General features: G+C 41.8%; 1 protein-coding gene across 8 annotated transcripts in view; it reads left to right on the top strand.

The window, feature by feature from the left end:
* LOC102904107 (maltase-glucoamylase) overlaps positions 1-23,325 on the top strand; it is a 156,876-nt gene extending 133,551 nt beyond the window's left edge. For 7 of the 8 annotated variants that reach the window (XM_076566436.1, XM_076566437.1, XM_076566442.1 and 4 more), the window contains 18 exons: positions 1,091-1,216; positions 2,254-2,382; positions 2,622-2,732; positions 3,027-3,089; positions 8,988-9,122; positions 9,526-9,613; positions 10,369-10,507; positions 11,453-11,586; positions 11,713-11,747; positions 11,838-11,954; positions 12,340-12,488; positions 13,112-13,196; positions 14,572-14,628; positions 16,475-16,599; positions 17,575-17,663; positions 18,661-18,704; positions 19,281-19,454; positions 22,434-23,325. In XM_076566436.1, the coding sequence (XP_076422551.1) occupies positions 1,091-1,216; positions 2,254-2,382; positions 2,622-2,732; positions 3,027-3,089; positions 8,988-9,122; positions 9,526-9,613; positions 10,369-10,507; positions 11,453-11,586; positions 11,713-11,747; positions 11,838-11,954; positions 12,340-12,488; positions 13,112-13,196; positions 14,572-14,628; positions 16,475-16,599; positions 17,575-17,663; positions 18,661-18,704; positions 19,281-19,454; positions 22,434-22,508 (1,875 nt within the window). In that variant the 3' untranslated portion in view covers positions 22,509-23,325. The remainder of the gene's footprint in view (positions 1-1,090; positions 1,217-2,253; positions 2,383-2,621; positions 2,733-3,026; positions 3,090-8,987; positions 9,123-9,525; positions 9,614-10,368; positions 10,508-11,452; positions 11,587-11,712; positions 11,748-11,837; positions 11,955-12,339; positions 12,489-13,111; positions 13,197-14,571; positions 14,629-16,474; positions 16,600-17,574; positions 17,664-18,660; positions 18,705-19,280; positions 19,455-22,433) is intronic. The other variant, XM_076566440.1, reaches the window with a different exon arrangement.
* The last annotated feature ends 764 nt before the right edge of the window (positions 23,326-24,089 follow it).

Here is a 24,089-nt window from a genome sequence, read left to right as displayed (position 1 = left end):
TTCCAACCCTGCTATACAGGATTGCATATAATGTAACTATCATATGGTAACTAAATTTGATGGTCTTTCTCAGGAGAAGGTATAGTATGGAATATGGGAGAGTGGGTATATTCCTTCAACTATTAAAATGATCTTTTCTTCACCTATTGAAGTATAGCAAAGTATTTGTGGTAACGAGTGGTGGGGCTAATGTGGTGGTGGAGCTATGGTAGTAGTAATTTTGATGGTGTGGTGAGGGATGGTGATATTGAACGTAGTGGTAGTGCTATTGGTGAAAGTGATTGTGAGGATGTTGACCGTTATGGTGATAATGGTAGAGAGGAAGTCAGAACATGAGGTGATCATGAAAGTGATTGTAGTGGAGTTGATGTTGGATGCTGAGAGAGTGAGGTCATGATAGTGATGGTGGTGGTAGATATGGTGATGTTTTAGTAGGAGTGGGGTTGGTAGTGATGATTGTGTCTGTGATGGCAATGGGAGTCATTATGATGGAAAATGTTACATCATCAAATTGTCATGCTAGTTACAGTGTGGTGACAGAGACAATGACTATACTTGTGGTGGTAGTGGGAGTCACGGTCACTGGGAGTTATAACATTGTTGGTGACAACATCAACAAACATGTATGAAATATCTACTGCATGTGTTATTGAATGCATGTGAGAGGGTGTTACTCAGTGAAACCAACATGGGATTGCTCCTACTCTTAGCTTTGATTTACCGGTAAAAAACAAACAAAACAAAACAAAAAAAACAAGCACAGAAATGTCACATAGCTGCCCAAAGTCACACAATCAGCAAGACCTAGACACGGTGTTCTAAGTTAGTCATTTCCCTTTTTGTTGTGTGTTTTTAGTATATAAATTATATATCTAGGAATCTGAATTAAAGCAGGTTTTCCAGAACTACTGGAAAGTGTGCTCTGAGAAGCTGTAGGTTTTCTCTAGTGTGTCCCAGGAGCTCTACACATTCCTCCACTTCCTCTCTAGGTTTGAATTTGGTGTCAAATTGGGTAAAATATTCTGACTTCATATCCAGTTTCCATCCAACTTCTCCTCTAACATTCTAACACTTACTGTCTGTTTTCCAGTTGATTGGTCGGCCTGTGATGGTACCTTACTGGTCCCTGGGATTCCAGCTGTGTCGCTATGGATATGAGAATGATTCTGAGATCTCCAGCTTGTATGATGATATGGTGGCTAAGAAGATCCCCTATGTATGTACATGTCATAGTATCATGATGTGCTGGCTCTGCAACCTCAGAGCTAAGCAAATCTCTCTCTGTGTGTGAATTTGTGAGATTTTCTAAGGTTCTGCAAGTGTATAAAGTGATTCATTGCATCATATTGATCCTGTTGCTACTGTAGTGTAGGTGGTGGCATTGGCCCTGTGGATCTTGGGGCACTGGTAACTCAGACTAACAGTGGGGACCTAGTGCTGACTCAAGGAATTCAGTCATAAAGTTCTTTTCATAAGAATAATAAAAGGTTTCTTCAGTAGTAGTTATGCTTAACTGAGAGAAAATGAACCCAAGTTAGTCAGAGCATTGTTTGTAAGGCATCATCAGGCTTCCACATTTCTCAGGCCCTGCAGCACAGCTCTAATAAAGGCAGGTTCCTGGCCTCATTTCCAGTGGGAATTGAAGTGGAGGCAACCTCTCTCACTTGAGGGCAAGAGGCTCCCAATAGGACTGATCTAGGGATCTGTTTTTCATATTTATTCTATTTTATCTAGATATTGTTCTGTTCTTCATATTATTTTGTTAAAGTAAAAGAGATCATGAAATGCATCATCCTAATAAGAAAATTGTGTCTGAGTACCCTCAATATTGCTTTTCCACAGGTATTGAATGGTTTTGCTTTTTTTTTTTTATTGATTTACAGCAGACGTACTGTCCATTTGGTATTAGTACATGGTTTATATTTTCTGTGAACAAGAACCACTGATTCCAGGGGCAGCCTGATAAGGGAAATCACCATAACCACTCCATACAGCTTTTCTTTAATTTTTTTGTTATAACAGTCTTTCCAGATAGGAGTTATCATTAATCTTACTCTGTTTGTTGTTGTTGTTGCTGGATTAAATATTATTTTCTACTTTTGGGTGTTGGGTGAAGTCAGATGAAAACAAGAAAACAGAAAATATCTCAGAATCCAAACCCATACTATGACATAGCTGAGTCTGGGAAAGGAACATTGCCTTCTGGAGCCTGGACTGCCCCCCAGCAGCCACGCTTCCTTCTGTTATCCACAGGACGTGCAGTACTCAGACATCGACTACATGGAGAGGCAGCTGGACTTCACCCTCAGCCCCAAGTTCTCTGGGTTTCCAGACCTGATCAATCGCATGAAGGGCAATGGGATGCGGGTCATCCTTATCCTGGTTAGTTTGTGTGACTGTGTAGGCTGTGCTTGGGACAATGGATGGGCTTGATGGGGATCACCTTAGAATGTCTGACCTCCCCTGTTTTAGGAGAGAAATAAAAGTGTAATTAATATAAATGTATTTCTGGGAGTCAGGGAACTCTACAGTGAAATTACAACTGGGGACTTCCCTTTTCCCACCCACCTTCTTTGAAATCCTCAGTCTTAACTTTCACCTGCCTTGTGCTCTGATTGCAGGACCCAGCCATTTCTGGCAATGAGACACAGCCCTATCCTGCCTTCACCCGGGGTTTGGAGAACAATGTCTTCATCAGATATCCCAATAATGGAGACATTGTCTGGGGAAAGGTATGAGCTTCGTGTTGATCCAGCAAGACTTACTCTGGGCCAGGCACCCTGTTAGTGTGTTTGAGGGTGTGGTTTTCACCTATTCCAGTTGGTCTTTGGGCTTTTAGTTTTCATTTTGCAGCCAGTATTTATTTGTTTATTGACAACAGTTAAGAGCTTCAGGGAATTCACTTTTCGGTAGAAGAGTCCTACATGAAAATTGAAGTCATACGACTCTGGATTATAGTTTTGCAGGAAATTCTGTGTAGGGCAAATTGTTTGAGGCATTTCTGTTGATGTTTTTTCTGCCCACAGGTCTGGCCTGATTACCCTGATATTGTTGTGGACCCTGATCTAGACTGGGACAGTCAAGTGGAGGTAAAAGGCACTTTGTGATTTTGAGTGAAGTCAGGATTACCTGGAAAGGGAAACCATACGCAGAGTTCTAGAAGTTCCCAGAAGTAGTACTGGGCATACACTTGTGACCCGTTTTCTTGCTGTCATTTGTGTCCTGATGACCTCACACACACAATTTTCTTCCTCTTGATGTTTCATCTCCAAGTGTGATGTCAGTATTGTTATTCTTAAGACCTAAGACTTGAAGAATGCAAGTTACTTGTCCACAGTTATTTTTATATTTAAAGTTTTTTTTTTCATTTTACATATCAACCACAGTTTCCCCTCCCTCCCCTCCTCCCAATTCCCTCCCACCTTCCCCCACCCCCACCCCCATCTTCACCTCAGAGAGGGTGAGGCCTCCCATGAGGAGTCAAAAAAGTCTGGCATATCAAGTTGAGGCAGGACCAAGCCCCTCCCTGATGTATTGAGGCTGAGCAAGGTGTCCCTCCATATGGAATGGGCTCCAAAAAGCCAGTTCATGTGCTAGGGATAAATCCTGGTCCCACTGCCAGGGTCCCCACATACTGTCCAAGTCACACAACTGTCACCCACATTCAGAGGGCCTAGTTATTGATAACATAGTAATGATTTCAAATCTAAAGCTGCCAGAATCCAAGGGTCCATGGACTTTCAACCGGGAAATTCCTCTAAGAAGGTTTTATTTTCTCTGAATTAGTTCCTTTTCCTGTGTATATCTCTTTTAAGTAGTTTTCAGTCTTTATCTTTAATCAATTAAGACATTTTTCTGTGTGTATGCTTTTCCCCTACAGATAGGCTTCTCCATCTCCATACTTATAAATCTTGCCTCTGACTCCCTTTTTGCTGTGGGTTTCAATGTTGTTTTTACGTCTTCATCCTAGCATTTCTTTATAAATTTGCTTTTTTTTTGTAAGTGACCCAGGTATACTAGGCTCTGAACCGATTCTCCTCCCTCAGCTTCATTGGCATGTCTTGGTTTCTTGAATGAATATGTGGCTCTTCCTGCTCCTGTCAGTGTTCTGGCCAAGGTGACTGGTGTGCATCCTGATCGGTTTCTTCTCACTTGTTTGATTGTCTGATATCTGAGTAGGGTCCTTAAGGTGGGGTGGAACTTTCCTTTAGTCTTCTTCAATATAACTATTCTTTTCAGACAGGAATTTGTGTGTGTGTGTGTGTGTGTGTGTGTGTGTGTGTGTGTGTGTGTGTGTGTGTGTGTTCTTCTTTTCCAACTTTCCCGGAGAAGTAAGGAAGATAAAGAAAAGGCCTGTTTATTTGGAACACCTGGCTAGGGGTGATTAAGTGAAGAAAGTCGTGTCTATATGGTCACTCAGTAGTAGAACTTACAGTATTTAAAAATTCCCTTAGGGTCAAGAGCTAACCACTTCAACATTGTTGTAGGGACAAAGCTGTAAATGCAGATGATAGCCATGCACAAAAGCCCAGAGCCACAATCTCTTTGGGAAACTATTCATGTACAGATTTTAGCCAATGCTCAAGGATTTCAGGGATATAGGAGAAAAACTTCAGTCACCAGCAATGGGACTGGTAGGAATTATGACCAATATTCATGCTTTTTACGGAGGAGTTGGTTTTTAAGGTCAAGTTCAGTCCTATAGAGAAAGTCATATATTCCATAGAACTGGCATGCCTGGGGCCCAAGGTTTTAGGCTTGAGATAGCTCCAGTGTTGTAGGGAGAATGTTTGTTAGTACAAGCCAGAGATGCCTAGTTACTGGGTTTTGATGTCTAGTATAGTAGGGAGAACGTTTGTTAGTGCAAGCCAGAGATGCCTAGTTACTGGGTTTTGATCTCCAGTGTCGTAGGGAGAAGAACATTTCTTAGTGCAAGCCAGAGATGCCTAGTTACTGGGTTTTGATTTCCGACCACCTTGGCCACTTTGACAGCAATAGCATTGCAGATGTCAAATGAAATCCTCAGACTTAGGACTGAGCTTCATGGCTATTAGGCTGTACATCTTTATTTTCTGTCAGTAGACAGAGTAAAAAAGTACAAAAACAGACTGTTTATGTTTGATTTCTATTGCTAACAAGAATTTATATATAATTTTATCTGTTTTCCTATCTATCTATCTATCTATCTATCTATCTATCTATCTATCTATCTATCATCTATCTATCTCTCTTTCACTATTGGTTAAGATATTGAGAAAAATCCTTAGCTTCCTGCTCTTTCCATCACTTCTCTCAGAAGATCACTTGAATCTAGCAATTCAGTCAGCTCATGGAGACACTGGCTAGGTCTAGGCACATAGGTTCTATGCCACTTAATTGCTGACATTGGAAGAGGTGCTGTTTTATCAGTGCTAGGACTAGCTTATAAGAGCTACAGTCCATAAGCTTTTATAGGCAATGCTGGCCCTGTTCTCTAGACCCCTGAAAATCTGTGAACAGTGTTGATAATGCAACGACTTGTGAATATCATGTGACATTGAATGTTTAATGACCTAGAATCCCATAGCTCTGAGCCAGGTAATTCTTCACAAAGAATTCTCATGCCTTAAATCAGCCTTGGTAAGAAATACTGCAGTATGATGTCACATAAAATATTAAGACTGTCCTAAGTGACTCTTGGACAATAGAGTAATCAGAAGCAACACGTAGTTTGTTAGACCAGTTTTATGAATATGGTGAGGAAGAGCTCACTGATATCTAGATCTGTCATTGCTAAGACTAGTATTAAACAAACAACTAGAGGTGGAACAAGGATGACTGGACTGCTACTCACATCACCAGGGAGGCTACCTGGAAAACAGGACCCCGAGAAAGACACAGGGATTACCAAGTGATGGAGAAATGGCTGAGATCTACATGAACAACCTGGACATGAGTGGGAGTAATGAAGGGCGAGGGTCCAGGGAAAGAGAGCCTGTGGGAGTGGGAGATCCCACCTGGATCAAGAACAGAGAGGGAGAACAAGGAATAGGAGACCATAGTAAATGAAGACCACATGAGAAAAGGAAGAAACAAAGTGCTAGAGAGGCCCACAGAAATCCACAAAGATACCCCCACAATAGACTGCTGGCAATGGTCGAGAGACAGCCAGAACTGACCTACTCTGGTGATGGGATGGCCAAACACCCTAATAGTCATGCCAGAAACCCCATCCAATGACTGAGGGATCTGGATGCAGAGATCCACAGCTAGGCCCCAGGTGGAGCTCCAGGAGTCTAATTAGCGAGAAAGAGGAGGGTTTATATGAGCGAAAATTGTTGAAACCAAGGTTGGATAAAGCACAGGGACAAATAGCCAAACAAATGGAAACACATGAGCTATGAACCAAAGGCTGAGGGGCCCCCAACTGGATCAGGCCCTCTGAATAGGTGAGACAGTTGATTGGCTTGATCTGTTTGGGAGGCATCTAGGCAGTGGTACCTGGTCCTGTGCTCATTGCATAAGTTGGCTGTTTGAAACCTGGGGCTTATGCAGGGACGCTTGGCTCAATCTGCAAGGAGGGGACTGGACCTGCCTGGACTGAGTCTACCAGGTCGATCTCAGTCCTCAGGGGAGGCTTTGCCCTGGAGGAGGTGGAAATGGGGGGTGTCCTGGGGGGAAGGGGAGGGGGGCGGGAGGGGGGAGAACAAGGGAATCCGTGTCTGATATGTAGAACTGAATGGTATTGTAAAATAAAATAAAAGGGAAAAAATAAACAAACAAAACAGCTAAGAAGCCTATGGACAGAAGGCTTGCGACATTGAGGCCCAAACATTTAATGCTTAAATGTAGAACTGGATCCAGGAAATACATTTTGGTGTCTTGCATGGAATGTGGTAAGCAATCATAGGGTCAGTCACACAGATAGATTCATGACGTCAGAAACTGAAGACCCAGTCAAGGGAGAACTGGTGTTATCTGGTAAGAGTTGGCAATAGAAACAATAAAGCAGAGCTAGCTCTTTGGACAATGGTAGGTTGTTTTCTAAGTACACAGGTGAGAATGATCAAATATGATCTCACTGTACATAGTGAGATTTAAAAAAAAAAACAGACAGCCTACTTTCCCACTTGTATCCCATAAGGGATAGAATTTTGGCTCAGACATAGCTGATAATTCCTATTTATTCCTATTCCCTCTCCTCTCCCCCTCTACATGGCATGTATGTCACCAATCTGAGTTTGAGCTCTTGTTTGTCATGTGAAGATTCTTTGTCTAGCATCATTTCCTCACAAAAAGCCACAGCAGAAAGCCACTCCTCAAGTTTCCCAGTGCAATGGCATCTTGCTCCCCCTTGCCTCCTCAAGTCAGACCTCTGAGTCCTGCTCCTGTGCTGTTTTCTTCTGTGCATCTCTGTTTCGTGTTCTGTCTAGACATTGAACCCTACATAGCCTTAGCCTCCAGACCAAGCTTTCCACTTGTTTTTCCCACCCTCTCACCGTTGGCTCCCTGATTCTTAGCTCTTTGACTCTTGTAACACAATGAATAACATAGGGGAGACCATTAATTGAAACATACCAAAGGCCATAACGTCCCATAACAAACAACACAGAAGGATATATAAGCTTTTATGGATATTTGCTGTTTATGAGTGGCATCAATGCACATATAATTAATGAGAATTTATAATCATTAAAAAAATTACTTCTCAGCTTCTAAGATAATTATGATAAGGAATGTAAAGATCAGTCTAAAAATACTTGCTGAAGTTCTAGCTCTCTAAAGTTCTCAATGCAAATGAAGAGTGATACCCTGGATCCAATTTCAATATAAATATTGCTTTTATTATGTGAGAGCTGATAAAGAGTAAGGGAGCGGGGAGCTTCCTCCTTAAGTCTTCTTACTCTGATTAGCATAAAGTTGGGGTTTTTATGTGTTCTTTGGAATCATGGATAACAGTGATACATAGAAGTTAGTCTGATACCATGAATTCTTACCTCCTCATTCCCAGGGACCAGTCTTTCCTTTTTTTCCAATCTGGCACTTCATACCAGAAAATTGACTTGCCACCTACAGATTCTCACTGGCTCCTTCCTTGTCTCTGGAGAGTTATTAGGAAATAGGGGTGCACTTGAGGACTGGGAATATACATCATGAAATGGAAATGGGGGTTCACTTGAGGACTGGGAATGTACATCATGAAATAGAAATGGGGGTGCACTTGAGGACTGGGAATGTACAGCAAGAAATGGAAATGGGGGCACACTTGATGACTAGTGTAGCCAGAATGCTTCTCAGTCCCGTTGGGCCCCACAGTCCAGACAAATCTCTCTCACCTACAGTCCCACAGCTGCTTATAAAATAATCACTCAGAGGCTTTTATTAATTACAAACTGTATGGCCTATGGCTTCAGCTTCTGGCTAGCTAGCTCTTTCATCTTAAATCAACCCATTCCTATTAATCTATGCTGCCATGCAGCTATGCCATTACCAGTCTGCTGGTACCTTGTTGCTACTTCTGGGGCAGCTGGCCTCTCTCCCAACTCTGCCCTTCTTCTTTCTGTATCTCTGCTTGGATTTTCCTGCCTGGTTCCATCCTGCCCTGCCACAGGCCAATGCAGCTTTATTATTATCCAATGGGAGCCACACATATTCATAGCATACCGCTCATGGATTTCTTGAAATAGAATGGGTATCTACAGCATGAAATGGAAATGGGGATGCATTTAAGGACTGGGCATCTATAGCATGAAATAGTGAGTTCAGAGGGATAACATGAAAAAAAGCAGTCTGTGGATACTTTACAAATACTGGGAAAGGAGGGTGTATAATTTGGTGTGCTTATTTATCTCTGCACTTAATGTTTCTAAAATAAGCCAAGAACATATTATTCAGGCTACCACTGTCTACCACCACATAGTACAAAGGTTTACTTGAGTTACATTCTCAGGAAATATCTGCTATCGATTGTGTTCATTTGTGACAGGTGAATTTTGTTATTTTTACAGAAATATCGAGCTTATGTGGCCTTCCCAGACTTTTTCCGTAATTCCACTGCCACGTGGTGGAAGAAGGAGATTGAAGAACTCTACACCAACCCACAGGATCCAAAAAAGAGCTTGAAGTTTGATGGCCTATGGATTGTAAGTGTGTGTATGTTTGTGTACACATAGATAGTTGTGAGTGTGTATGTGAATGGTAGTGGTTTTGGAGTAGTCCAGAGGATGATAACCATTCAGGAAGACTGTGGTGCCATCCTGGGCTCCCTCTGACAGAGAATAGAGCAGCTCTGATCCCACTTAGTCCTTAGGACCTCTGAAATGCCTACTGCAAAGATTCTGGGGTGATTGCTGGAAATGCCTTGGAAGCTTGCTTGACCTGGAGGGTTAAATTGCTCTTTCTAATCCCCCCACCCCAGAGAATGATGGTTTTCTTAGGGAAGCATGTATAAGGATCACTAGAGGTTGGCTGCTTTATTCATTACTTCCTTGTCTCTGACAGAATTTAAGTATCTTTATGAGTAAACTACATATCTGACACTTGTAGGATATGAATGAACCTTCCAGCTTTGTGAATGGGGCAGTTCCTTCTGGCTGCAGCAATGCTACCCTGAACCGTCCACCCTACATGCCACGTAAGAACCCTGAGTTTTGTGTACTTGCTGAGCAATGGCTGGATACATGACCTCTGCTGGAGCCCAGCAGCTAGCAGTTACTTTCACTAGCAAGGGCAGGTCCTCATTGATTCTGCTCATCAAGCACTTTATCCAGATGTGTGTATGTGCAAGAACCATGACCTCTGGGTAAATTTTAATAATCCAATAGTGCTAGTATCTGCAAAGGATTCTCACAGATAAATTTGTTAGTTCTTCAGACATATGTTAATTTATCTATAGAAACATATTTGCTGTCAGTGGGTATAAAATAGGGGCTTCCCATTTTCAGGGAGTTGATGAAATTTAGAGTTATATTATTTATATATGGATCCTATAAATTGTACTATGAGTTGTGTGATATTCCTTAGGTTATGTGATGTTTCCAAACCTCAATTTTCTATGCAAAAATTCTGAAAACCCTATATTGGGGATATACTCTTTTACAGGAATTATAGGAAATGATTTGTACATTCAAGTCTAGTTCAGGGCTTGTCCCATAGTAAGTGTGTGATAACTTGGGCTCTTTCCCAAACCACCAGTTTGTCCAGTGGACTTGGTGTTGAAAACACCCCAGGAATGTTAACGTTCAGTGCTAAGCACTGTTCTCATGCTCCCAGGGAAAAAGACAGCCCAGGAGAGGTCCTGCTAGTCTTATGATACAGATTTTAGAATATAGAAAAGAGGCAACAATGAGGAGAATCAGAGCGGCCTTTCACTCTTGAATCCTCCCTCAGATTTGGAAGCCAGGGACAGGGGCCTGAGCAGCAAGACACTGTGCATGGAGAGTGAGCAGATTCTTCCAGATGACTCTCGGGTGCGGCATTATGATGTGCACAGCCTGTATGGGTGGTCCCAGACCAGACCCACCTACGAGTGAGTGGCACACTTTTCTGTAGTTGACATTATCAGTGGGGATGGCCAGTCATTGGTGTAACTTCCTAGTATTTCCTTCCATTTTCCATTCTGAAGATTAAGAATAATTCAGGGATTACTCATCTAAACCAGTGGTTCTCAACCTTCCTAATGGTGTGACCCTTTAATATAGTTCTTCATATTGTAATGACCTCAGCCAAAAATTTATTTCCATTGCTACTTTATAACTGTAATTTTGTAACTGTTATGAATTGCAATGTAAATATCTGATATGTCCGATGGTTTTAGGTGACTGCTGTGAAAGGGCCATGACACACAGTTTGAGAACCACTGGTCTAGAGCCTTACTTCTTAACTAAAGAGTACAGGAGCATGGTGACAGTTCTTTGATTATGACTGGGATGACAGATTTAAATATGTCAGTGTCCTATCATTGAGAAATTAATAGTCCTTTTGAGGAGCACATGCACACAGAGAGAAACAATTATTACACAATGCAGTTGGATGTGATAGTATTAATTATAAGAGGCAAAATCAAAACAGGGTGCTATAATCTATTTTATTCTAAAAGTAAATCATGTCTGATATTTTTAGCCATTTTTGTTGTATGATCTGTGATAGTCTAGTGAGTTAACATAGTCTCATTTGGTGACGTCAATGAATAATACAACTTAAACAATTGCAATCTAGTAAAGGAATTTACCCACTAGCTCAGAAGTATAGAAAGCCAACGTTAAATGAATAAATAGATCTTGTATTAGTTTAACACTTGGAAACAGTGCAATTGTTTTACCACGTGATGAAGTTGTTGGCTGATGACTATGAAAAGGCATCAGTATTATTGTCTCTATTGGCCAGCAGGACCCTAAACTCTAGGGTTCAAGAGAACAAGTTCTGGGCCTTCCTCTGCTCTGACTTCAACTTACCTCCCTATTTTCCCCACCAGAGCTGTACAGGAGGTGACAGGAGAGAGAGGGGTCGTCATCACCCGCTCCACATTCCCCTCTTCTGGACGCTGGGCAGGACACTGGCTGGGGGACAACACAGCTGCCTGGGACCAGCTGGGGAAATCCATCATTGGTGTGTGGTTGTGCCCAGGGGCCTCTGCTGGCTGTGGGTGGAGAGGGGAGTAGGGTCCTTGGTGAAGGGGGAGGAGCAGGCAGAGAATGAGTGCCTGTCCTGACCCTGCTGCATCTCTCCTTGCAGGCATGATGGAGTTCAGTCTCTTTGGCATCTCCTATGTAAGTGTCCTTGCATGCTCCTCCTCCCTAGGAAGGTGGCCTCTTCTCTCAGAGAGCTCCCAGAGCTCACTTTGTTCCTTGTTGTTTCAGACCGGGTCAGACATCTGTGGGTTCTTTCAAGATGCTGAGTATGAGATGTGTGTGCGCTGGATGCAGCTGGGTGCATTTTACCCCTTCTCCAGGAACCACAACACCATTGGGACCAGGGTAGGATGTCAGCTTCCTCATCTATATTATGTCACTGGAAATGCTACCTCAGTTACTGAGTGCACTTCTTCTGTGTGTGTTCCCTGGGGACAACCATAAAACCATTAAGTCCTCTTCTCTATGAACCAAATCCTTCAGTATTGTTTTGTTGATTATTTATATTTAGGAAACATTTTCCCATATGTCCCATAAAGAATATCTTATGAAATCATTTTCCCAAGAAAGCTGTGGCTGTTTTCCAACTGCTAAGAATATCCTTAAAATCTCATGCACCGTTGTTTTTATCCAGTTGTGTAGAAACATTTGTGATAAGCTTTCAGTGACCATGAGTCCATTGAGAGGTAGGTATAGCTGGGTTCTGAACACTCTTCTTCTTTTCTTGTAGAGACAAGACCCTGTGTCCTGGGATGAAACCTTTGAGAATATTTCCAGAAGTGTGCTAGAGACCAGATACACCCTGCTGCCATATCTCTACACCTTGATGTACAAGGCCCACATGGAGGGCAGCACAGTTGTGCGGCCTCTTCTCCATGAGTGAGTGTTGAGCTGGAGTCCTGTTGACCCATGGATAACTCATTCAATCTGCAGGGTGGGAGTTGACGCAACAATTCTTTCACAGTGAAGGCTTCAGTCCTTTTTGTTCTGAGCTCTCCAAGTGGAGAGCATATTTTCTTCTCCCTTGTAACTAAATTTTATACACACCTCAGATCTTGGATGGAAGGTTTTCTTTTTTTTTTAACAAAAGAAGTTTTTAAGTGATACAAAATAAAATACCACAGTTTCTTCCTTATTTGGACATGCAAAGACCTAATCTTTTGCATAGATCTTTTATATAGACCCAGACCAAAATGTGTTAACATCATTAAAGTAGGTGTTCCAAGGGGGGAATTTGAGGGATGAGGGCCATCCTCATATTTAAAATGTGCTATGGTGAAAGAGAATGGATATATTTTATGGAGTCAACATGCCTAAACACCTTCTGAAGTTTGAGAGAAGTGACTTGTAGGGAGTGTGGTTTATATGATCTCATCAAACTAGAGAGAATACGACAATGCAGGATTCAGCTGCATTTCTGGTTTGAGTCCGGACTTGAGGATTTTTTTCAGGGTCTTATGCTCATTGGGATCTGATTGTAACACCTCAATTTCCCTTTTTAGGTTTGTGTCAGACCATGAGACCTGGAATATAGACAAACAGTTCCTGCTGGGTCCAGCCTTCCTGGTCAGCCCTGTACTAGAGCCTGTGAGTATGGAGGCCTCAGGGTAGGAGGATGGGTAGGAGGACCCTGGCTGTTAGGCTGGGAAAACATGGAAAGGAGAAGGCCTGTGTTTGGGGGATCCTGAAATATATCTCTTTCCAACTTTTTTCTTCTTCTTGTAATTGGGCCAAGAAACATTAAAAATTCTACTGGTAATTGAGATGACGCCAGGCTACCCATGATACCCTGGGGCTAGAACACTAGATCCTCTTATAGTAGAAAGCTCTACCTCTTGGTTCTGATAACTTGGACTCAAAGCTGAGTCCTCAGATGAGTGTTTCCTCACATGTGTTTTATTTTTCTTTACATTGCCCTACTGATATGGGCAAGATGGAGACAGAAAATTCTCCGTCCCCAGTTACGGACAAAACTGTAACAAATACTTTTCTCTCCACCCACCCCTCCTCTGCCAGTTGTTCTCAGAACTCTGATGAACCAGCCCTAAATTCTAGTAACTTTCTCAGCAAAATTAACCACTTAAGTGGCTGCCTTTAGATTGTCTCTCTCTAAAGTTATCCTCTCTATTCTGCTTCATAGGGTAGTGAAGAAGATAAATAACCTCGTGTTATATTTGAAGACATAATCTTCCCCCTATTTACTAGTATAAGGGGTTAGGGTCAGGTAGGGATTGTAGCAAAAGAATTCAACTCAAGGAGTCATTCCTTTCACCATGAAAGTTTGTTGGGCCAACTGCTTTGCAGCAGTGTGGTCAGCTCACGGATGCTGGGTAGCTCTCTGCTTCATTGTGTAAGGGGTCCTGTAAGCAGCTAAAGTCCTTTTTTTTTAAAAAACTTCTTTTTTTTTTTTTTTTTTTTTTTTTTTTTTTTTTTTTTTGGTTTTTCAAGACAGGGTTTCTCTTGTGTAGCTTTGCGCCTTTCCTGGAACTCACTTGGTAGCCCAGGCTGGCCTCGAACTCACAGAGATCCGCCTGTCTCTGCCTCCCGAGTGCTGGGATTAAAGGCGTGCGCCACCACCGCCCGGCTAAAAAACTTCTTTTGAGAATGATTGGGTCTCTGATTAAAGACCAGTTATTTAATATCCCCCATATCTTACTATACCTAGAAATTTTTCTTTTGCTCCATAGCCGAACATGGGTGTTTGTATCTCTAGAAACAATGTAGGGTGTTTTTTTGTAAGGAAAGAGTGATTCAAGTTGCCCATCCCAAGGGGCATTATGGAGGCCATTAGGAAATCTTCCAGTTAAAGAGAGTAGGAAGAAGTGGCCTCCTGTCATTGCTGATCTCAGGATAGTGAGACTCCATGCTGTCGCTACTGTTGTCACTTTTGTCCCACATGCATTGGCTCCTCCGTCCTAGACAACAGTTCCACTACTGACACCTTGTTTGTGTTGAATTTCAGAACGCCAGAACTGTAGATGCATATTTTCCCAGAGCCCGCTGGTATGACTACTACACGGTAAGTTTTTTAAATGTTTGTATAGCCTGACAAACAGTAGCGTACAAAGTCTTTGTATCTGATGGATCTCACAGCACAGCCCTGGAAACCATGTGTGGTTGGTTGTCCTGCACAAGCCGTATATTTCCTGTGGCCTCTGTTTTCTCATCTTCCAGTGGGGTGAGACCAGAGAGCTGAAGTGGCAAGCCTCTCAGTCAGTGCCTGGCTCACTGCATGTTTTTTACATGTGGATTTTATCTTTCTGTATGTCCTTACTATCCACTCCGGTGACTAGTCACCCTTCAAATTGTGCCATAAATTAGTGTTTGCTTCTGTCTTTTAGTATATATCTGCTTCTATAGTATAGGTCAGTGGTTCTCAGCCTTCCTAATGCTTCAGCCCCTTAATACAGTTACTCATGTTGTGGTGACCCCAACCATAAAATTATTTTCTTTGCTACTTTATAACTGTAGTTTTGCCACTGTTATGAATTATAATATAAATATCTGTGTTTTCCAATGGCCTTAAGTGACCTGTGTGAAAGTGTTGGTCCCCCCAAAGGGGTTGTGACTCACAGGTTGTGAACTTCTGGTATAGATACTCAAGAACGGTTCCTTCCTATAATTACTGAATAAGTGCGTCCTCAAATACATAACCAAACAGCACATGTTCACTTATAAAGGCAACCACAGGGGCTCTCTGTTGCAGATATCTGGGCCATAGTGGTCATAGAAGACAAGCTGAGAGAGAAAGGTCTTGAGAAGACATTTTAGAGGTGATCTGTCAAAGGACACATATGAAACAGAGCTTAATTCTTAGGGAAGAATTAAAGGAAAGGGACATCCTTGCCCTCCCTCTAGCCCACCTCTTTGGACTTTCTGAGCAGAGCACAGGCAGGAAGACCAGAAGCAAAGCAATGCACTAGCCTCTCCTCCGAGGACAGTGCAATGGATCTGGGTGAAAACAGAACAAGGACAAAGGAGTTTTTTCATCCTAGGAGCAGAGTCATTTCCCTCTTCTTGGTTGCTAGCTGCTTTCTCTTAAGGGTGGGTGGCCCTCACATGGTCTTGAATTGGCATGTTGACGGTCCAGTACTTTAACAGGCCTTTGGAATCTGTCAGGGCTTTCACTAGAGCAAAGCAGGGAGACACTCGGGGTACGTAGCTTAAGGAGGGCCCTCACTGGAAGGATGAACCTGCTGTTTCTTGGACTTGAGAGTGTGGACCGCCTTCAGGTCTGCACCCTAGGCATCTTGGTTGGAGTCCTAGCCTTGCTCAGGTGCAAAACTCTCTGCTGAGTTCTAGGTATTGGAATGGCGGGGGCTTTTCCGTTTGGGGTTAACAATGTAATGATGAGCTAATATTTGCCTTTCAAAACCTTTATGGGAGCACACTGTGGAGTCCAGACATAGGGTGCTACTGTCCTCTAGTGGGCAGAAACAATGTTGCTCAACATCAAAAAAGGACAGGACCAGACTGCTGAGCACTATGGCCCAAGCCTGCTGTCCTAGCTTCTAGGGAGGCTGAGGCAGGGGGATTGCTTGAGTCCATCAACTCTGGGGTGTTGTATGCTATACCAATTGAATGTCCTCATGAAATTTGATACCAGTATGGTGATCCTCTTGGAGCAGAGGATCACCAGGGCTGAACCAGCCCGAGTAGGGAAAAAGCACAGCATAGCAAGTCAGATTCAAAGATAAAGTCTTCTGGATGTTTTCTATGGAGCAGGTGAATGTAGAGTGTATAGCTGGTATGTATTGAATAGTGGGAGCCAAGAGACAAGTCCAGGAGGTGGTTGGGATGTCTGCTAAATGCACTGCTCAGTGATATGTGCATCTCTCTCATCATCTCCTCTCTTTTCCCCACAGGGTGTAGATATTAATGCAAGGGGACAATGGAAGAACTTGCCAGCCCCTCTTGATCACATTAATCTTCACATCCGTGGGGGCTACATTCTGCCCTGGCAGGAACCTGCCATGAATACCCATTTGAGGTGAATGGGGGGAAATGGGGTTCTGTTTTGCATAGTAGTGAGCTTAACCATGTGTGGAGAAGGCTCCTCATCTCTTGAGTATCACTCTGAAGTCTGAAACTATTTTCACTGGATTTATTTTTTGTGTTCTTGTATTTAAACTTTTGAAAAACTCTGAACTCTCAACAATTTTCATCAGTTGTTTAAATCAAAGTGTGTGAAATTGCAGGTGTAATAAGTGACATTTATAATAGAAATTAAAATGGGGTAGTCATAATTCATATTTTTGGAATCTTCCATTTTTTTCCTTAAGAATAAATGATTGCTGGAAAAATTTAACCATGTGACAATTGATGCCTGAAGTTGCTTTACCTTGAAAATATTTAAGAGCTCTTGCCCTAAGTTTATATGTTATTCAATCATTAATATCAAGCAAATGCTTGCTGTATGCTTAGGATACTATGCCAGTATTAAGAGCTATGTTTTATGATTTCCTATTTTTCTTAATCAAAGAGAAATGAAATCGCTTGAGGTGGTGTTGCCATCATCTCCATTCCACAGATAAGGAAGTGGAGGATTTATTGAGCTATATGATTCACTGAGTCACTGGCCCGGGAAGAATATGGGATTCCATGTGGGCCTGACATAATGCCTCAAAACTTTACCCATTTGTCCTCTGAGTGTTTTAGGCCATGGGTCATGAAAGAGGTTTACAGCTTCAGAAAAGGGGAAAGAAGGAAGCCAGTTATGTGCTTTTAATTTAAGAGCCCTACTGGAAAATTCCCCTTGATGCTTTGGTGAAGTCATTCACTTAGGACATGCAGTGGTCCAGCCTTTTCTGCATGCACATAGAGCCAGTTCTCAACATTTTCTTGTAGGAGAACCCACTCTAACCCACAGGAAGCACTTCATTTTACTCCGTTGTTCCTGGGAAACCTGTGGGCTTGTGACTGTGACTGTGTTTTTAGCTAATGCCTCTCTCCCTCTCCACCACAGCCGTGAGAAGTCAATGGGCCTCAAGGTTGCCTTGAATGATGAAGGACTTGCTGAGGGCTGGCTCTTCTGGGATGATGGGAAAAGCATCAGTGAGTAGGGGCTGGCTGGGATTCCTGACCACACCATGAGCAAGGTTCTCGATTATCTTAAATTCCTGGCTTTCAGCTGAGATAAACTATCATGATATTTATACACATTCCCCAACTACATGATTAGTTGTCCCAACAAGACAGTACTACATGTGTTGTTTATGTGGGGGACTTTCCATCAGGAGTTTATGGGAGCTGGTAACCTCTTAGGAGGTGAAAGACATAAGTACTCTTTACTACACAGTAGAACTTTCAGCCACAAAGAGCTTCTTTAGCTCAACACAGCTGTAGGTACAGGTTCCAGTGAACACTCAAATATCACAAGGGCATCTGACAAACTGAAGTTTGTTTTATTTAATTGATATTCATTTAAATTTACATAGCTAATTTTTGTGGTACCTTCTGCTGTGGGCAGCACAGTTTTAGAAGCCAGTGGTTCCAGGAGGAATGGGGAAGTAAGTGAGGAAGAGATCGCACTGCAAAGGCAGAGGAAGCCCTGAGAGGAGCTGGTCACCAGCAAGCTGCTTTTTCTGCCCACCACGCTGCCAAACGCCACAGTTTTTTAAAACATTTTTGTGGAGATCACATTTAAAACCACCCATTACCACTCAAGATAAAGCAACACAGCAGCCACAGTGTGTTTACATGTGTAGATGTGTGCTTCTAAGCAAAAAGAATCTGGAAATTCTGAGGTGAATGGGGAGAGGTTGGGACTAGTAAACTGTGAGAAAAAGTGACCTAAGGCAGTGGTAGGTGATTTTTATATGTGGTAGCTGTTGGACAAGTGCATTTACATGCTCATTTAAAACATTTGTATCCATTTGGGGATGGGTGTAGAACCTGACTAATTAGCATAGGGAGAACTTCCACTACAAAATGGAACTCATTGTAATGGAGAAAAACAAAACGAGAATAGCCTCACTCTCAGCTAAGACAAATCAGCAATTAGAAGCCTATCACAGACCCAGCTCACACCTGCCCTTTTGTCTGTTTGCAGATATCACAGAACGATCCTACTTGGCCAGGTTCTCTGTTAGCCAGGTGAGTGTGACAGACACTCTAAAGAGAATATAGATTTCTGCTCTCTTGGCAGGATATTGGCTTTTGTAAGGGTTCTATGTATGTACTTCCTAGAATTTCTTCAGTGCTTGTCTTTCTTTTCCTCCAGACCTTAGGTGGACAGGATTTCCTATGTTCCCAGGAAATGTTTTTGATTGACCCTATCCATGTCTAATTAGTAACTGTTTCAGTGTACCATTTTTCAGGTGGATAATCTTTCTGTGTAATCTAGCCATCTTTCCTATGCTACTTTTAAATATTCTGCACATGTTGTGACCTTTCATGTGTAGAATATACATTTCTTGATACTTGAGACTTGTAACTTACAGAGTTCAAGGCCATCCTACAGACCAGGCTGATGGTGGCTCATGCAAAGTGGATGGGATAGGGCAGCTGGGGAGAGGGTGCTGAGGTCATGGTTTTTACTATCTGAAAACATAATATATGGACTCAGGCTGTCTCAATTCGTGATTTACATCTATGCCTAAAACAAAGTTGAGAACAAAATTGAACTAAATTTGATATTTGTTTCTTTCTGTTTTATTTTCAATTTGACAGAATACATTGCAGACACATGTTATTTTTAATAATTACATCACTGGTACAGCACCTTTGAACCTAGGCTACATTGAAATCTGGGGATTGAGCAGTGTTTCCATTACCAGCGTGAGCATCATCACTGGGAGCAGATTGATTGAATCAGTCCCCTATGACTACAACAGCACAACTCAGGTTTGTAACTACTGGAAAGTCCAATGGTCTTTTTCAGCCCTCAAATGCTTTGTACAACAGTCTCCCCTCCCCCAGGCAGCCACGGTGTTTAGTCTCATCTGTGGGCAGAGTGGAGATAAAGCAAAATCCATGGTTTATCATACGGAGTTGAAAATCTGATTGCTTACTTTCTATATCTAATATCTTGTCTTAAAACCTAAGTGACACTTGTCTCTTGTTCTGGCTCAGAAACCAAATTCTCAAACAGCTTGAACTACTCTATTTCATACAATGTCAGGCACTATCCTGACCCTAAGAAGAGTTGGTCCACTACTTACAGTACCATAGAGAGGGAACAACAACAAATATAAAACAACTCTTTGCTCTCACTCATTTTTTTTCTATTTAAATTTATTGGAAGCTCTTAGTAATTTCCACACCTTTAGAGTTTTATCTCAATATTTTAAGGGATATTACAGGGGGAAATGTTAGGTAGAGAAACACAATGATTCTGTATCAGAGTAAATTTGAACATAAATATGTATTTAAAATATCTTAACATCATGAGTTGGAGACTGGTATCATTTGTAATTGGTTCTTTGAGAATTTCATACTATTAACTCCTTCCCCAACTTTTTTCAGATCCACCTATCCTTCCCTACTCATCCAACTTTTGTGTCCTATCTATGCATCAATGTATGTATGCATGTATGTCTGTGTGTATGTACGCATGTATGTATATGTTATGTGTATATGTATGTATGAATGAATGTGTGTATATATGTATGTACCTACATATCTCTCTCAATGTGTACTTCCTATATTTTCTTGAGCATGTGGCTTTCCATTGGAACATGGTAAACTTAGCATTTTGATAATGTTCATGTTCATGCCCTGTCCCAACTCCTCCCAGATCCTCCTCTACCTCCCTAAACATCCAACTTCATGTTCTCTTTCTCACTCTTCTTATTTAAACACATTTAGTCCAGTTTGTTTTGGCCAACTACCCCTAGGCGTTGAGCCTGACCCAGTGTCATAGCATTGAAGAAAATTGACTTTTCCTTTCCAAGTAGCAACCAAATGCCAGCATGGGACTTCATGCCTTCTCTTTCTTCTCCACACTGAGATTTTGTCTGCCTTAAGCATGCACAGGTCTTATGCATGTTGTCACAATATCTGTGAGTTCATGTACACAATCCTACTGTGTCTGGGAAATATAGTGTCTTAGTTAGGGTTTCTACTGTTGTGACAAAACACAATGACCAAACAAAACTTGCTTAGGAAAGGGTTTCTTTCAGTACACAATTCTCAGGTCATGTTCCATCATAAAGGGAAGGCAGAAACTCAAGGCAGGAACATAGAGCCAGGAACTGATAAAGAGGCCATGGAGGAATGCTATTTACTGGCTTGTTCCTCCTGGCTGACTCAGTCTGCTTTTTTATGCAACTTGTAACCACCTTCCAAGGTGTGGCACTGCCTATAATGGGATGGATCCTCTTCCATTAATCATTAATCAAGAAAGTGCTCCATAGATTAAAAATTCTAGGGATCAAATCCAGGGCTCTGTGAATGTTGTGCAAGCACTGTACAGACTGAGCCTCAGTGCAAATATTTGATCACACACAAAATGCTACCTGCAGGCTGTACCAAGCTGTCTGCTCCTGGTGTAACAAATAAAATAAATTATGAAGTCCAATGCTAAAATCTAATACTGCTAGATATGATAAAATGCTCACTTTAAAATATTTTCAATTAATTTATATTCTACATAGAGTAAAATAAAATGATTTTAAGAGTGGAAAAATATTTTTATACTTTTGTCTGATGTTTTGTCTCAATCCACTAAACACAGATAAGTTTTTAACCCAGTTTTTGCTTGATCTTATTACTCGTTCCTTCCTGAAACATTCTTTGGATGGCTTGCAGTCTATACATTCACAGCACCAGTGTTAGCAATGATGTTCCCATTTGTGTAGACAACAATCACGCCATGATGTGTGCCCAGCTTGCAGTAATTTGAGAATTGTTGATTACAAGCATGCTCTCATCCTGTCCAAGTTAAAATTAGAACCTTAGGATTCATATAATATTTTGGTCCCAACACTTGCCACACTGTGGTAAATGGGAGCACTTCTTCTTCCTATGATTCTCTCTCTCTCTCTCTCTCTCTCTCTCTCTCTCTCTCTCTCTCTCTCTCTGTCTTTGTGTGCATGTACTAAATGTGAACACTTTCTGATTTCTAGGCTTGAGAAAAGTTTTTCTTCAGTTTTATAATTTTAAAACATCTCCTTTATCTTGTCAACCACTTTTAAAAAGACCTCTTAAAGGACTTTGCCCTATTCTGTTGTGAATCAATTTATTTACAGTTAAAACTTTGTCATTGGTGAGGCCTCTGAAAAGTGTTTGCCTATAAGAAGCATGAATGTTAGACTTCGCAGGCAATGGGTGAGGAGACATTAGACTGCCCAGGCCGTGGATGAGCACTATGAGGAGACATTAGACTGCCCAGGCTGTGGGTGAGCGCTGTGAGGAGACATTAGACTGCCCAGGCTGTGGGTGAGCGCTGGGAGGAGACAGCATTAGACTGCCCAGGCCGTGGGTGAGCACTGTGAGGAGACATTAGACTGCCCAGGCCGTGGGTGAGCGCTGTGAGGATACAGCATTAGACTTCCCAGGCCGTGGGTGAGCACTGTGAGGAGACAACAGAAGATGGGGTGAAGGGAGAGCTAGCAGCACTCCAGAAGAGAGGAAGGCAGGGCACCCTTTTCAGTGGCCTGTGCACTGGTTCTCAGTGGTTGGGAACTGAATCCTTGAGAGCCCATCCCTATCACAGAACAATCATTCTACTCCAAGGATTAGGAAACACCCTCTGCACCTGAAAATAAAACAGTAGTTGGCATCAAGGCCATGTGGCTCAATGATTCGCACCCTGTTCATTTGTGCATAGGAAAATTTAGACAACAAATACTCAATAAATTCTTGTTTGTTTTGTTCCAACAGGTTTTAAAAGTTAATGTGACTGACAAAAGACTCAGCCTGCATAATTTCCAGTCACTGACATGGAACTCTTCATAAATTTTCAGAGCAAAATACTACGAGCAGATTTAAACTACTTATGCTTCATAATCATGTAATTATTATGTATCATCAATTGTTTCATTCCCAGTATGGCTAGAATATTTTGTGTATTGTGTGTGTGTGTGTGTGTGTGTGTGTGTGTGTGTGTGTGTGTTATGACACCCAAGATAATATCTCTGGGTCACTTTAATGTATCTATGTAATTAGTGTGGCACATATGGTTTATCACATGACATCCATTGAAGATGTGAAGATGAATTAGATCCATGCTGCAGTCTCTCTCTCTCTCTCTCTCTCTCTCTCTCTCTCTCTCTCTCTCTCTCTCTGTATGGTGGGAGCCCAGTCTTGTCATGGCAGCCCCTGTTTGCAGCCAAGCAAAACCTTAAGAATTATGCAGAAGGAACTGTGAGTAGGTATAGGGGGAGGAGAACAGTATGCTGAGAATATGATGGAGGAGGAAGGAAGAGAAGACAGAAAGGAAGTAGGGAAGATGTGATGTAATGGTAGGCAACTGCAAGAGGGATAGTCATGCTAAGGAATGGTAGCCTTGCTGGGAGGAGAAAGGGAGAGTCAACTCATTTGAAAGAGAAGAGGGCTTTGGAGAAATGCTTAAGAAACAGGAAGGTGATGAGAAGGAGATTTAAGGTGGTAGAGATGAAGGAAGGAATTGGATGTACAATTGTTTTTGTACAAGTGTGCTTTCAAGTATATAAATCTTATTTTTTGACCATATCTCATGTACATAGCAGCAGTTCACACAAGCATACATGATTTGTATGTCATGGAAAAATAAAGCAAGTGAATTTACAAGAGATTCTCCATGTTGTGATGTGTTTTAATGGGGACCTCACAGAGGGCTCAGGCTTCCTGGTGTTTAGAAGACTCCTATAACCTTGTATTTTTTGTTTGCTGTGACATCGGAACTCCTTCAGTCCAGTACAGGAATGGATTACATTTTTTAATCAGCCACCTTCCCCTACATCTCTGTAATGACTCTCTTACAAGCTTTGAATATTGTTAAAGAATCATAGCAGTTTTTGTAAAATATCAGGTCTGACAAAAAAACCAAACAAGAGTTACAACTACATTGATTAAAACACCAGCTAAAATGTCTGTGAAGAAATACGTAGCTGGGCTGTCCAGATGGCTCAGTAGGTACAGACTCTTGCCACACAAGCCTGGTGTTCTGAATTCAGTCCTCAGAAACCATAAAGGGGAAGGGGTAAACAGACTCCACAGAGTTGTCCTCTGACCTCCAAATGTATGTCATGGCAAACATAACCCCCTACAAAATAACAGATAACAATGAAAAATTAAAATAAAGAGAAATCATGTAGAATGCTCAATGGGCATGTTTAATTTTAGTATTTTTTGAAAATGCAGCATGTTTCAAATGGATATGTGTACTTCTTTACATCTTCCCTTTTGTACTGGAAAGACATTCTGCTTGCTGAATGCATGCTCAGGTATCTGTACCTGCTGCATTGCACTAGAATATCATTCAGTTGACTTAATATTCTAACTATCAAATTAGGCATCATGCACAAGGGGCTTGGGAATTAGAGAATCATTTGATTT

The sequence above is a fragment of the Peromyscus maniculatus genome, chromosome 3 (genome assembly GCF_049852395.1).
Source record: "Peromyscus maniculatus bairdii isolate BWxNUB_F1_BW_parent chromosome 3, HU_Pman_BW_mat_3.1, whole genome shotgun sequence".
In the NCBI taxonomy this organism is placed as follows: Eukaryota; Metazoa; Chordata; class Mammalia; order Rodentia; family Cricetidae; genus Peromyscus; species Peromyscus maniculatus.
Note: the sequence above shows the minus strand (reverse complement) of the source record. Positions and strands in the feature narration are given on the sequence as shown.